This window comes from Curcuma longa, chromosome 13, assembly GCF_044706935.1.
Source record: "Curcuma longa cultivar G26 ecotype Majalengka, Jawa Barat chromosome 13, ITB_CL_G26_1.1, whole genome shotgun sequence".
In the NCBI taxonomy this organism is placed as follows: Eukaryota; Viridiplantae; Streptophyta; class Magnoliopsida; order Zingiberales; family Zingiberaceae; genus Curcuma; species Curcuma longa.
The window spans coordinates 5,582,955-5,598,377 of NC_133873.1; the positions used below are offsets into that span (position 1 = coordinate 5,582,955).

Consider the following 15,423-nt stretch of genomic DNA (forward strand, 5'->3'; position numbering starts at 1 on the left):
TCTTCATGCACCCAGAGTTCAAAACTCAAAGAGCGCAAGAAATATGTCTCCTGCATTTGAACCACTAGGACCATTAGGCTTGGGTTGTCATTTGCGTTTTTGAATTTATCTTAATGGTCAGTGGAAAATTTTTATGGAGATCGGTCATTTACCGAATTAGTCAGTATGATTATTAAAAAAATAAAAATTTGGCCAATGTGATGATGCCATTTTAAGCTTGGGCAGTACCAATGAAGTCAGTCCATGTTACCTGTTCTTCCTTTAATTCTGATGCCTCAACTCAAACAGGTTGGAATGAAAGAGATAGTTCCCTAATTTGCATCCAACTCTCACCTAATCACTTTGGATCTTGTCTCACAGCCTTGACTCTACCATCACTAACCTCAACGACCATATGCCATTAATTATCTCATTACATTAATTGCATGCGCAATGAAGATTAACTCATAAGTTTGACAAAAACACTCACTGAATTCAATGAGTTTCAGAAGATAAAATATCTTCTATTTCAACTCTCTCCGCATAAAGTGTAACTCTTGTCTTTTTATCCATAGGATTGGATCACAAACCCTATTGCGAATCAATCTTTTTTAAAATTTATTAATTCAAAAAAAATATCAAAAATAATTAAATAAATATCAAAAATATTATTAAACTAAAAACTCTTTAAACATCAGTTAAATAATTATTTAAATAGACTCAAAATTCTAAGATGTAAAAAAAATCCTAAGAAAAAATATTAAGAGGCCAACAAGAGAGGGTCTGTTAGTTGTGATGATGAATCAATAATGCCCTTTTCTGCCTAATTATTACATATAGCCAACTGTGGATGGTTTGATCATTATTTAGAATTCATATTCATGATGGCACAGCATAATTATCAGCTGGAAGAAAAGTTAGTTGCTGAACTTAAAGTTGGTCTGTTTTTGTTGAGTGCATCAGAAAAGAGAAACCTGAAAAGAAAGCAAACTAAGCTATCAGTTCCCTAGTTAATTGTCATCCTGATTAAGACTCATCCTAGAGAGATACACTTGACAGGATTGCTCAGTTGATTTCTCATTAATCTATCTGCAACGTGATCCTGCTATTTGATGTGCTGCAGCTTACAGTAGTCTGAATGGCTTCAAGTGGCAGACACAGAATTAATTAAGATCGATGCTTCAAAGTGTGCCACCAAAAGGAGAGTATAGACACATGCAATGCACCTTGTTTAGAGTATATATATAACAATTCAATGCAACATAGAAGTATTAATTAATTAAAAGTATAATTAATCTTTCTGAAAAACAAACCTAAAGAGGAATATATCTCTTTAGATTGAGCTGGACAAATCTACTTTAATTATGACCTGCAGGCTATGGTCTCTAATGTAATGTTAGGACCACACACACATACTTTAGGGAGGCCAATAATTAAGGAGCAAGTTATTAGCCCCCATGAGAGCAATGACAGAGCTTTTCTCTTCATTGTGATGCAGATGCATAACCTGCTTCAAATGCATGCAGCATATGCATGCACTGAGCAAGTAGAAGCTAGTATGGATATGTTTTATATATACAAGTGTGAAAAGAAAAAAGAAAAAGTGGCCAAAAAGAGAGAGGGTAGCTAGCTACTTCACTAATTGGCATGCAAAATGAGCACATTTAGCCATGATCACACACATTTTAATCACTCCTTAATTATTATCCTTCTTTAAGTAGTTGACTTGCTCCTTATATCATGCATACTCTTGGCAATCTTTTGAACACAATTAATATTATTGTAGAAGCAGGAGAAAATGAGCTACTTGAGCATGATGGAGGCAAGACTGCCTCCGGGGTTCCGGTTCCACCCGCGAGACGACGAGCTAATATGCGACTACCTTGCCAAGAAGGTGAAGGGGGAGGCAGTTGGGAATGGATACTCTATGATCGTCGATATCGATCTCAACAAGTGTGAGCCATGGGATCTTCCTGGTGCGTGATATATATAATTTCTAGTATATTTATGTTCATATATATATATATATATATATATATATATATATATATATATATATATATATATATATTGTTTTAGAACTTCAGTTGATCATCTACAAAACTAAACTCTGATACTTTTATCTCCTTTTTTTTCTTAATTAATTCAAGTTTTTCATGTGCGTGTGCTATTTTTGATCTTAAAAATGCATAAGTAATCCACAATAATCTTGTATTCTTTACTGAAATTAAAATTCTTCCTTTTACCTGAAACGCATAATTAAGGAACAGTAGAGTAAATCTGCCAAACCAAAATCTTCAAAAACAGAGAAGTCTAAGCAAAAGAAAACTCTTTTAGCAGATCATAAGCTGATACTAATTATCTCATATGATGAATATATAACAAGATAATAGTTAAATAATTTGTTTGTTTTTTTTTTCTTTTCACTTTCTTTTAATTTTCTGAAAGAGATGCTGTTAATTATTTCCATTTTCACAATGAATCCAACCTCCACAAGTTTCCTCTAGCTCCTCTTAACAAATTATTACTCTAATTAATCAGGAGTTTGTTCCCTTGTCAATTGATGACTATCCGATCCTAAATCTCAACAATTAACTTCAAATTCAAATTCAAAGTTGTTGTTTACTGTCAGCCTATTAATTCTTTTGCTTTCCCGGGCACTTCTTTTTTGCCTTGTCAAATATTTGGTAGACCACACAAAAGAATACAAAATATATCCTAGTTGTTTTGCAGAATTACATTTTGAGATCGATCCGATCCAGAGGTTTTGCTAGAACATAATTATGTCTTTTATATATCGAGAAGTGGTTTCTGAATAATTAAATTGTTGTTCTTGGATTAATTTTTTTTCTCTCTAAAAAAATGATATGTATATATTTGATGAGATAGAAATGGCATGTGTTGGGGGTAAGGAGTGGTACTTCTTTAGTCTCCGAGACCGCAAGTATGCAACGGGTTGTCGAACGAACCGAGCGACAGAGTCAGGCTATTGGAAGGCAACGGGAAAGGACCGAATGGTGAACCGAAAGGGTGTGCTTGTGGGCATGAGAAAGACATTGGTGTTCTACAAAGGTAGAGCCCCTAAGGGCACCAAAACTGATTGGCTCATGCATGAATTTCGCATCAAAGATTCTTCTTCTGATCCATCCAAATTCTATTTCAAGGTACACACATGATTATATTAATTCAATCCAAAATACAATCACAAATTATATATAATATTGCAAGTCTCTCAAAAGCTTTCTCTATCATTAACTTAATTAGCACTTGAATTGTTTCCATTCCACATGAGGACTGGGTTTTGTGCAAGGTGTCCTTCAAGAGCAGATCGACGATTGCCAAAATCGATATCGACAAATGCCAAGACCAGACTAGTTGTTCCTCCTTCCTTTTCCTTCCACTCAAGGACAGTACCGTCGGCATAACCTTGGATCAAATTCAAATTCCGCAAGTGCCCTGCTTCTCCAACCTCTCAAATGGTCTTGCACCAACCATCAATGTAGGTCCATTCGACAAGAAGCTCATCGAGAGTACCTCGAACCACTTAACCACACTCAATGGCTATTCCAACAAGGATGATCATCCTCATCCTCTAGATAGCAATCAAAGCAACTTAGAGAGCTACTTAAGAGACAATTGTGCCTCCTATTTGTGGGGTTCCTTTTGAGCTTACTAGTGTGGTAATTAAAGTGGCGTATCACAGTGTGATTCTTTGAAATAGTATGATCGAAAATCGATCGATCATCGATAACAAGGAAAGTTAATTTGCTCTAGCTAGGTTCCAAACAATAAAAGAAGAAACAGGGATTTGTGTTCTTAAATTCTAAGCTTTTTATTTGTGATAACAATTAATATAGAACATTGTATCATCTCTCCTCTTATAGTCGAGATCAAATCCATTCCAATCGAACCGATGAGTAGAGAGCTATTTGGAGGTAAAGAATTTACTAAAATATGTCCCTCGGTTTTTTGTTTGTAGAAATATATATAGTTCTATTTTCATTTCTTTTACCAAAATGCATGTATTCATTCCTCTTTTTCCATATATATATATTTTCTTTGCAAAATTTCCTCTCTATCACTAGATCCCATACCATTTTGAATTGAATTATTATTAAAATATATATATATGCATCTTAAATTACAGGCATATTCTTTATAGATCATAATCACATAGAACAATTAATCTTGAAACTATAACGATTAATGATTGATCGGCCTGATACTCTCAGATTCAAATACATGTCATGAATAATATCAAACATATATAATAATCTGAAAATTGTATATTACTATGTTCAAACTTATCTTGTAACTGTAACAATATCAAACAGAATAATCAATCTGAAATTAATGGAAATTGTGTACATATTTGTATGGAACTTTTATTCAAATAGTATAATCTTAAAATTGTATATATGTAAAATCCAACACCAGTGTTAAACAATATCAACAAGAACAATCCAGAATGGAAACTATCACAATATGAAACAGAACTTGTATATTTGTATCAAAATATCATAATTGTATATTGATTCAAATACATGGCTGAAGTTTATGTTCAAGATGTTGGAGGATTCTTACCAGATTGACTGACCATGCCACAAAGAGTTGTAAAATCATTCTGATGGCTTTTTCTATGTTTACTTAACCATGCCACAAATTGATAATTCATGTGCGGACTTTAGGATTACATTCAAGCACTTCAAACCATCGATATAAATTAAGAACTCAACATATGATACCTGTGATTAAAAAAAGGGCATTAGTTCATTCTCTTTTTCTACTTTTCTAACTCATTCATAGCTCTCTTGGTGGTACAGTTTGATAATATTGATCGAGTATTTTGATATGTGCACAAAGACAATATCCAATGTTCAAAAATATATGATTTAATTCTCTGGTCAACATCACTTTGGCAGCGACTATCAAGTATCTGCTACTACAATATGAATATTGATTAAGACTTGTTCATCTCAAGTCTCATATATATGGTTATTCCCTATAAAGTAAATGTGGTTAGTTTATGCATTAGAAATCCTACCCTAATGAGACATGTAATTTGTGTTGACCTCTAAAGCTTTTTGGTCAACATCCTGTTGTAGCAACTACTTGATGGACCTGTATACATTGTAGTTATAGCAACAGATACAACTTGAATTCTCTTCAAGAATTATTCATCTCACTTGATTGAGCTTTTGGGAGTCCACGTGGATGGTTTTTGCATTAGAAACTTGATCCTACTAAAACTTTTAATTTGAATTGACTAGTCAATATCATATTGTAGCAGCTATCTAGTAACTACTATATATTATATTATAACAATTATCAAATAACCTACAACTTGGATAATAATCAAATATATTTATCTCATTTGATTGTGCCCTATAGAATCCATATATATGGTTAATTTTTAAATTGGAAATCTATTCCATATATATGATTGTAGTAACTGTCAGAAGCTACTATATGTTTAATTTGTAGTAGCTATCCGAATAATAGTCGTGACTAATTGTTCATCTCAAATTAAAAGAAGGGTTGCCCTATGGAGTCGATGTGGTTTTATGTATTGGAAATTTCTATCCTTATGTGAAGAACACTTTGAACTGATCTCGAAAGATTTCTGGTGAAGTCTAAGATAATGGGAGTATCAACTATATATGTGCAATTAAAAAACAAGCAGGAAAAATAGTATTGGGCTAACTAAACACATTTACTTGTGAAAACACAAGCTAATTAAGTCGATGAAATAAAAAAGACTAAAATGGTGTTGAGCTAACCGATCGATCGAACACATTTATTAATTTGCAAAAACAAAATCTAAAACATAATAAAAAAGGAAGACCTTGAAATAAAATAATTAAGAATACCAGATATATGCAAATAATAATAATAATAATAACAAAAAATACATGCCGACCCCACTTAGTGGGAAGGCTTGGTTGTTGTTGTTGTTGTAACAAAAAATACATACATTGAGAACACAAGTTAAATGATCAGAGAATTAACTAGCAAATTTTGTTCGTAGGTGATAAAACGATATACTACTATTTGGGCGAGTAAATAATGTCTTTAATTAGATAGGAATTATTATACTTCAAAGCAAAATATTAGTCGGTCAGTCTAGTCGCACGCCGGTCCTTTCTTGCCTGGTCTCCGACCATGATTTAGCCGAAATTCGACTGCGATTTGGTTGGAATCTGGTGTCCAACACTGCCGGCCGCATTTCCGATCAAATTTGTCAGATTTCGACCACACTATTTGATCGGAATCCACCGCCGAATAGAGCGCCAGCGAGCGGCTTGTCGATTGCGCCCGAGGCGGTGGCCGGACGGCGCGGCGAGAGCGGCGACAGTGGTGATAGGTCAGAGGCACGGAATAAATCGCGCAGGATATCAGTTTTATATATATATATATATATATATATATATAATATGATAATAATGATAATTAATAATAATAATAATAATAATAATAATAATAAAATTGTCTCTTTTTATTTGTTTAGTAATAATTCGAGTGTCCAAACTTTAATCGATTAATTTAAATTTAAATTATCCTATTATCTTCTTCTGTCCAAACAATTATTGAGGGGGCATTCAACGAGCGTCTTCTGGCTTTTCACAACTCCACGGAGCTTTCGTAACTTTCGATTCTTGTAGTCGATCGTACAAAAATTTTCATCACATGCTGACTGAGAATGAAATCATGAATTCTTTTCGTACGAAACTTTTGTAGCCTGTTTCAACGAGACCGATTACTCAAAAATTGTTGCGTTGCCGTCACGCATCCTGAAACTTTTAAGAAGCAATTTAAAACCATGGAATTGACCCAAGTCGGTCTAATTGGTTCGGGCCGTCGTACCTGACTCGCCTATAAAATATCTTTTGATATTTCACTCAACCGTATACTTAAATTTCGATATTATCTAAATTATATATTTAATTTTTATAATATTCAAATCGTATCTATATTATATTCCTAAAATACCCTTCTTTTTTAGACGAATTAATTAATTCCATCCGAAACGGATGGATGGATTAAAAAAATCATTCTAAATTAAAATTAATATATTTTAAAAAAATTTTAAACATATTTACGTATTCAGATTTAAATTTAATAATTCAAATTAAAAACAGTGAAATATTATTCAAAAATTTAATATTTTTTAAAATAAAATGAGTCTTAAAAATGTATTAGTGGTAGGATTTATGAGTGTTATTGTCTTAAATCTTAAAATAAATTTATGAAAAATTTTATCAAGTGTTTATTTTTAATTTATGTTATTATACATACTAAAAATATTTTTAATGAATATATTAATTTTGATTTAAATTTATTTGAACTTTTTAGATTCATCCGTTAATTACGGACGAAATGTATGAATGGATCTAAAGAAATAAAGAAAAAAAAAACAAAGAATATTTTAAAGTTATAATATTTAATTTTAAATATTATAAAAATTAGGTATTTTATTTAGATAATATCCATTATGCGGAATGTCTTCAGAGAGGTTGTTTCGCAGATGAGCGGAAGATGCCTCACGTCACCACGTCGCGTGGGGCGGACTGCAGAATAAAATAGTGCGTGCTAATCGGGGATTAGCACGAGGCAACGAGGACGGGTAGATTGGTAATTTAACCGATCACTGAAGCAACTGGCCATCGGATTATATAAATACATTCTTCTTTCGGGGGAAAAAAAAAAGTTGAAGAATTTCACTTTGTGTGTTCCACTGTACTGTACTGTAGCTGGGTCTCGAAGTCCAAGGTTCCCCTACTTTGATTCGCCGGCGACGCACCTCTGCCGGGAGTCGGGGAGCCTCCCAATCTGGGGCTCTTCCTTGGGCGACTCACTTGGTGTGGTGTCGGGGCTTGATTTTGGTTTCCGTTGCTTATGGAGGATTCGGCAGGCACGTCGGATCCGTCTGCCGCTGCATCGTTGCCCAGGTGTTCCGACCGGGAGGTAATTGCTATCGTAGGTTTGAAATATATATAGATTTTTGCTTGGTGTTGGCAATCTTTTGCATTTTTTTTTTGTGGGATCTGTGGTCGTTTTCTCTTTGCGTCTAATTGCCTCGGGATTTAGTTGGTTTATTCGTCTAAGGAATTCTTAAAGTGTTTTTTTTTCTTTTTCTACTTAGGAATTAGGCGCAAAAGTGAAGCGAGATCGTACTACTTATTAGTGTTTTGTTTCCTTCCTAAGTATGCGTGATTGAGGTTCTAAACTATCCTTGCGTACTCTGGTAGGACATGATCGAGTTGAATTTAGTTCCGCTAACTGATTGTGTATGTCCGTCTTACTCTACTGGGAGTTAATTTATGAGCCAATGATCAAGTAGTAATCATCTGCCTATGGAGGGGCTTAATTTAGTAATGTTTACTGCAGCTGAACAAATAAATTATTTATTACTCCAACATGATTGTGGAAATCGAATGGTCAACGAGACAAATGAACAAGGAATATGAGTATTTCATCATGATGTGACACCGATTAATCATTCTTCTGTTTGTTTATAGAAAACTTCATGATGATGATTGCACTAGTATATTTCTTTGGTTTATTTACATTACAGCCTGTAACATCTTGAGCGTTTGCCATTACCAAAATGAATTCACTATCCTAAATGACTTTGCAGTCACCTGACCAGGATGCGAACACCAGAGGTGAGATTGTACCTGCTCTTAATTCACGTCGACCAAACCTAGCATCCTTGCAAATTCCTGTAAGAGCATTGGGAAGTTCACTTGCTTCTGCAAGGACATATGCTTTTCCCAGTCCTGGTTCAGCAAGAGCAGGCTTGCCACCCAGGCCGAATTCAACAAAGACAAAATCTTCTATCAGAAGTCTCGTTCAACAAAGGAGTCTAAGGACAAAAGGATCCAGTTCAGATGGTGACAGAACAGTTCTCCTAATTCCTGGAACACCTTCTTCAGAAGGACAAGAAAACAAGCCTTCAACATCAAGGCAATTTTCTCTTACCAAGGTTTTTTCATCTGTTTCAACCAAAAACACACACTCTTCTTTACCTGTGACACCAGTAACCAGCCAAGGGCCGTCTTCTGAACAGGAAAGGCATGTAGTTGATGTCTCTTTCCTCGATGTAAGTTTTATATCCTTAGTTTCCAGTTTAAACACTTTCTAGTGCCATGCATTTGTTCTCTCTCCAATTACATATATTCTCTTCTAACTTACAATCCTACTCTTTTCTTTCAATTATAGTTTCTTAATATCCTACAATTATATGTGAGTTTCATACTTTGCGGTCAATAAAGATATACCACAAACCATGTTTCACTACTTTACAACTTTCTCAATGTATATGACCTTAAGCGCTTTTTATCGGCTACACCAACTGATTTTTTTTCATATCCCTTTGTTATTATTTTGTAAATCAATTTAATGTTCCACTATATACAACATCATCACATAATCCTCTGGTCATTGTTGTAGAGCACAATCAAGATTGTTAATAAGTTAGCCATGCTTCTACCAAAAAGGGAATCTAGTACATTATAAATTGGTGGCGAAGATTAGTATATTACTATGAAATTAAACTTGAATTTGAATTTATTAGCAACTGGCCAAGTTAGGCTGCTAAACTTTTTTCCTAAGCTTCTAATTCATAACATAAATGAGAACTTTTATCTAATTGTTCATATATGTGACTAAAGGACCCTGTCACTGTTTACCATGTGTTTTTGTTGGAGCCAACAGAAAAAGGAGGTGCAGACTCAGATTAGACGATCAATTTCAGTACCTGGAAATGCCAAAAATGCAGGTTTGCAGAGAATGGATTCAATTGGTTTTGTGCGAGTTATTTCAACAACTCCTCGTCCTGTCGCTACTGAAATTACCATGGAAAGTGATGCTATTGAGACAGTAAATGGTACTTGATTAACTGAACTGATCACTTATTCTAATTCATGATATTTGGTTTCTGTTTATACTATTCTTTGCAAGTAGTAGGTGGAAGAAGGAACATCTATTTATCTGTTTGTCGGCTATGATTATACAAAATATTTTGAGACAAGAGTGGAATCTTATCCAAGTATCATACACTTGTATATCTGCCTAGTATCTCGATCATGTATATGATTGCTGATTTAAACATGAAAGAAACTAATACTTGTAAGATATATGGCTTTTTGCAGTGGTTGAGAATGAAGTTGAAGATATTCCAGAAGAAGAGGCTGTATGCCGAATATGTTTAGTAGAACTTGCTGAAGGGGGAGAAACTCTTAAAATGGAGTGTAGTTGCAAAGGGGAACTTGCACTAGCACACCAAGAATGTGCTGTAAAATGGTTTAGTATTAAGGGAAATAAGACATGTGATGTATGCAAGCAGGAAGTAAAAAACCTACCAGTAACATTGCTGAGATTACAGAATCAACAAATGGTTAATAGGCACACTTCCAATGCAACTCAGCGGCAAGAAGTTGCTACGTACAGGTTATTTTTCTTATTGATAGTGATCTTTAAAATGATTAACATAGAGGAAGAAACTGTGTTTCTATATCTAGTCTTTCTTAATATTCGTAATGCTAGAGAACTACCATAAGCAGCTAAAATCTGATCCACAATGGATCTTCCTAAGAATACAATTGAACAAGCCTATTGATTTAATTGACCAGTCGTCGTTTTTCATATAGATTTATTTGAAGTCTATTTTACTGTAAGATTAACTGTATTCTCTTGCTAGAAAATTTATCATGCATCTAGTAAGTGGCTTCCTCAAAGCATTTCTTGCATCCTCTTTTTGCAGTTGTTTGGTTTGTTGATCTCTTATTATATTTGTATGTCTTCTCTTCGACTACAATCTTTAGATGAAAAAGAATAACCTCCATAATGATCATAATTTTGTATTGCATCATAATGGTCACAAAGAAAACTATTCTGGATTACAGGATGGTATATATTCTCAGTTGAACTTACATGGTTTCCTAATGATCGGAAGGAATAAGAAGGAAATGGTATTTTAGATGAATCCATATTTTAAAAACGTGCACAATCTTTTCAACTAAGCTTGCTAAGGTGAAAATAGTGGATGAGTTGTTCCAACGGTTTGCAATCAGTTGAAACTTGAGTTAAAAGCTTTTTCTGTTGCTTATGCAATCTCATATAATATTCTATCACATGTATTTATGTGAAATCCATGTTCAAATATGCATTTTTTATAATCACTCTCTGCTATTAGGAATCACAGAAAAGTTTGATTTGATTAGTAAACATTTTGCATTGATGATTTCAAGTAAGGTTTAACATATTATTTTGTGCTAAAGTTTCGGTCTCTAGCTAGAAGAGTATGGTTTTGATATGTTGTGCCAACACCTAACAAACTTTAGCTTAAATCAACTCAAAAGTTTAATCACATAGCTTTCTTGCACTTAGCTTGTTCAAATTAGAAAGTTAATTGAATTAAAATTTTGGAGCATCAAATTGGAAATATATAGCAAACATCGCAACTAATAATTATACCATACTTCCTGCATCGGATGAGAGCATTTGGTTCTTACAACATCCTAATGAGATCGACTCAATTTTTCAAGAATCATATTAAATAATGCTTCTAGGATCTGATTTCTGTACATATTTATAAATATATGTTGGTTAATCAGTAAGAGTTGGACTTAGACTAAAATGGAATAAACAAAGGATATGGATACATCTCGATTTTTTTACTTTAGCATCATTCCTCTTTGTTGTTGTTGGTGATCTAATTGGTGGTTCCCCTCATTCCCTTCGTGCCCTTTTCATAGTGTTTCATCTCTCCTTGATCAAAAGACAAAATTGAAGGAGTTACATAAATAAAATCTTCTTGACTCACCAAAACTATGTCGACACAGGTGACACAATAAGATTTACATAAGATCAATATCCGTCAGTGGTTGAAATGATATATTTTGGTTGTACCTACCGATATTGATTGGCACTTGAAATCAATGTTTTACAAAATGGTGATCTCTAGAGGGCACAAATATTTGTCATATATTACCAAAAAATTTTTTTGTCATATATGAAGACCTCTCTAATAATAATTAAGAATAGATGAAGTTTTGAACAGACTATGATTAGATTTCTATGAAATGGAACAACGAACAAAGTTTCTCATCTGAATCTTTGAGCATATTTTTTGCCGCAAACTGCGTATTGGAAAAAACCATGAGATCAGAGCTGCATGTTTACCTTGAATATATGCATTTCTATTACTCATAGAAGAAAGTTATTTATGCTTAGCCGATTTTGGCTTAATCTTGTGGCAATTTGTATGTGTGTGTATAGTTTGACTATATCTAATCTTTTTGCATTTTCCTGACAGGGTATGGCAGGATGTTCCTGTTCTAGTCATGGTCAGCATGCTTGCTTATTTCTGCTTTCTGGAGCAACTTTTGGTAAGGCATCCCAATTCCCAAGAACAAAAATTTCCCATTGCTTTCTTGAGAGAGTACACACACACACACACACACACACACACACACACACACACACATATATATATATATATATATATATATATATATATATATATATATTCTTCATATGATTTTTTGCACACTTGTTCCATTTAAGTTTGGTGAACTCAGATTACATGTGACTTCAACAAACACTGTAATTTAACAGGTTACTGAATTGGGCCCTCGTGCTCTTGCCATATCTTTACCCTTTTCCTGTGTTCTGGGTCTCCTCTCTTCCATGATAGCTTCAACAATGGGTAAAACATTTTTCTACTTTTGTTTCTTGTTATGTTTAGTAATAGCTTTCTGTAGGAAATAATCAAATATCTTATATTTTATCTTTCCTTGTATAGAGCCAATCATGGGTGTAAATAGGATATAATCAATTAGAGTGATTTGATAGAATAATTTATTTTAGGTTGAATAGTTTTTTTCTTTATCTATTTATTCCTTCTTTATTTGTTAATTCTCATTGTAATTCTAAAAGGAGGTCTTTGGTTCATTAATAAAATAAGTGAGAGGATTTTTTCTCTTGTTACCTGAGTTTATACTTTCATATATCCAGTATCCAGATTAATTTTTATTTTGTGCAATCGATATAACAGGGGAATCGAAGATTGTCATATCTATTGTTTTTATATTCTATTCTCTAGCCCAGTTTGATAAGCTTTATGTTGAAACATGAATCTGACTGTTCTATTGACAGTGAGCAGGAACTACGTTTGGGCTTATGCATCCTTCCAGTTTGCAATTGTGATCCTCTTTGCTCATATTTTCTATGACGCGGTAAGATGATTTCCTGCCCCAATATTTACTCTAACTTCTTGATACAGGTGAAAATGGCTCATATCCTTGTTTTTATTGCAGCTATCAGTAAGCGCTGTTCTTTCCATCTTACTTTCCTCATTCACTGGCTTTGGCATTGCAATCAGTACAAATTCTTTGCTTGTTGAATATCTAAGGTGGAGAGTTAGGAGAAATTTACGCTCAACACAATGGCAAGATGAGGTTAGACAGCAGAATGGATCTACAGACCTTCCTGAAGCTGAAAATGGAAACAACATAAGGCAGCAAGATTTGGAGAATCAAATCCAAAGTCCTAATCCTTTGCCACATGGGTGAAATGATTTATATTGCTTTTGAGGTACCTTGCTGATGGCTTGATGCAACAACTACAAATTATATTCATAAATGTTTTTTTGATCATTTACCCGATTGATTCAAGACTTGAAGCTCAGGTTCTTGAACCATATTAAAGTGATTTTCAGAAAATTTTCATTGGAATTTCAGCTGTGCATCCAACATATATTTCCCATATATATTCTAAGTAAACCTGCCTAACTAGCTTGATAGAGGCCAGAGACTGTTCATTCCCCATCCCAGTTCATTGGTCTAAAGCTCCAGGAATTTCTGTATCAACTGCAAGTAATAGCATACTTCTAAAGTTGTTTTTGGCTCCATATTTTTGACAAAGAGTTGTGACAGAAAAAACTCCACGAGGTAGATGGAAAGAGGGCTATGTTGAAGGACTTTAGTATCTTCCAAATGGATTCTCTTAAATTGATTTCAATGTGGTGATCAGAGATGAGTTCGGAGCCATGAGAATGTTGTTTGTGAATGCATGTATGTAATGGAGCTAAATGAAGTTGACAACAATTTGTAGTGATTCTTAGTAGGAAAACACTGTATATTGTAAAACTGTGGCAATTTCTATGTATTTCTTTTCCTTTTATATAAACCTGTGTGGGAATGGCTTGTTTCCTTCCCAGGCTAATTTCTTGTGCAAGGGATCAAACTCCTTGCGTTTTCTCATGGGAAACTAGGGGGTGCCTAGGTTTAGATGGCTCTGATAGTCATGCAGAACTCCTCAGTCTTTGCTTATTCCTTCTCTGAGAGGCTTTTATGTGTGGCTCTGCCTTCAGGTTTGTCCTATGTTCAATGTGCTGGATTCAGGCTTCTTCTTCCTATTTTGCCTTACTTACGTTTGCTTTGTGCGTGCAGCAGATCGACAATCAGTTATCATGTTGGGGGATCCATTGTGTGGCATGCCCTCTAGCATGGTTGGCTCACGTATGAACGGACCATGACCTTATGATCCAGTGGTAAGGTGTTGTGTACTCAACTTCACTAGGAGAATATTGAGCCATCGACAAACAAATTGATTTCTTTAGCTGTGTTTTTCTCCTTGTTGCTTTGTCTTCCTATTTTCTCTAGGTTTTTTCCCAGTCATAGATTGCTTCTTATCCTTAATCAGCCTTCATTCTTCTATATCAGCTTGTATTTGTGTTGGCATAGGACTTGCTTCCCAGTCATAGATTCTCTCTCTCTTTTCAACTCCAGTAAATTCATTCCTTAATCTAAAAGTGGGTGGCTTTTCTGAAACCTCAGAAAGCTTATGTCAGTTTTTTCCTATTCAATTTTCTTTTTATTTATTGAGTATTTGAAATGCAAGGCGAATAAGAGAAGATCCCTCAAGTTGGTGGTATTCATAAAGCCCATGACTTTTCTGTGGCTCGACGAGGAACAGAAAATTCACCATGTGTACTAGTGTCACTTGCTGTCAAAATTTTACAAAAGCAATTGGTTGGTTGGTTGTTGTTGTTGTTTGCCGAGAGCATCCAATTCTACCTTTTGCTCTTGCTATACATTAGAACAACATAGGAGCAACATACAAGTTTAGAATATGACTCTACCTATACTTATCTTAGGTATTAGTCCTCATCATTTAATTAATGCATAAGTTTAGATATGTTCCATTATATGCATCATGTCACATTGTCTAAAGTTGTCCTAAGAATCGAGGATCATCATTGTCCACAAAAACAGGCAAGTAGTTTGCTAGCTAAACATAATTTGCATTTACACTCAAAACTCCAAGCTAAGTTTTAGATTTCTATGGGGATCGGATATGTTTGAATGTCTAACTGTTTGCTAGCTAAATAATTTGAATGTCTATTTCCTTGTGCCCCCTTCCTTTCTCTTCTAGATT

At 34.2% G+C, this 15,423-nt stretch overlaps 2 protein-coding genes across 3 annotated transcripts; both read left to right on the forward strand.

The window, feature by feature from the left end:
* Positions 1 to 1,733: 1,733 nt before the first annotated feature.
* Positions 1,734 to 3,646, forward strand: LOC141844344 (NAC domain-containing protein 21/22-like). The gene is made up of 3 exons (XM_074732384.1): positions 1,734 to 1,955; positions 2,869 to 3,143; positions 3,290 to 3,646. Exons 1-3 carry the CDS (start codon positions 1,778 to 1,780, stop codon positions 3,644 to 3,646), a joined length of 810 nt encoding a protein of 269 aa, XP_074588485.1. The 5' UTR covers positions 1,734 to 1,777.
* Positions 3,647 to 7,700: 4,054 nt separating this feature from the next.
* Positions 7,701 to 14,208, forward strand: LOC141843889 (uncharacterized). 2 transcript variants are annotated; one of them, XM_074731913.1, is made up of 8 exons: positions 7,701 to 7,956; positions 8,618 to 9,082; positions 9,697 to 9,868; positions 10,134 to 10,431; positions 12,299 to 12,371; positions 12,601 to 12,691; positions 13,141 to 13,220; positions 13,302 to 14,208. In XM_074731913.1, exons 1-8 carry the CDS (start codon positions 7,876 to 7,878, stop codon positions 13,554 to 13,556), a joined length of 1,515 nt encoding a protein of 504 aa, XP_074588014.1. In that variant the 5' UTR covers positions 7,701 to 7,875; the 3' UTR covers positions 13,557 to 14,208. The 2 variants fall into 2 exon arrangements, with proteins under 2 accessions (XP_074588014.1, XP_074588015.1); XM_074731914.1 differs by having other exon boundaries at positions 7,701 to 7,944.
* Positions 14,209 to 15,423: the final 1,215 nt, after the last annotated feature.

Bases quoted from the DNA above. Each gene is read 5' to 3' on its own strand.
- LOC141843889 (XM_074731913.1), top strand. From the start codon at position 7,876: ATGGAGGATTCGGCAGGCACGTCGGATCCGTCTGCCGCTGCATCGTTG. The intron at 7,957-8,617 runs GTAGGTTTGAAA...ATGACTTTGCAG, and splicing joins ACCGGGAGGTAATTGCTATC to TCACCTGACCAGGATGCGAA. The intron at 13,221-13,301 runs GTAAGATGATTT...TTTTTATTGCAG, and splicing joins CTCATATTTTCTATGACGCG to CTATCAGTAAGCGCTGTTCT.
- LOC141844344 (XM_074732384.1), top strand. From the start codon at position 1,778: ATGAGCTACTTGAGCATGATGGAGGCAAGACTGCCTCCGGGGTTCCGG. The intron at 1,956-2,868 runs GTGCGTGATATA...TTGATGAGATAG, and splicing joins TGAGCCATGGGATCTTCCTG to AAATGGCATGTGTTGGGGGT. The intron at 3,144-3,289 runs GTACACACATGA...GTTTTGTGCAAG, and splicing joins CATCCAAATTCTATTTCAAG to GTGTCCTTCAAGAGCAGATC.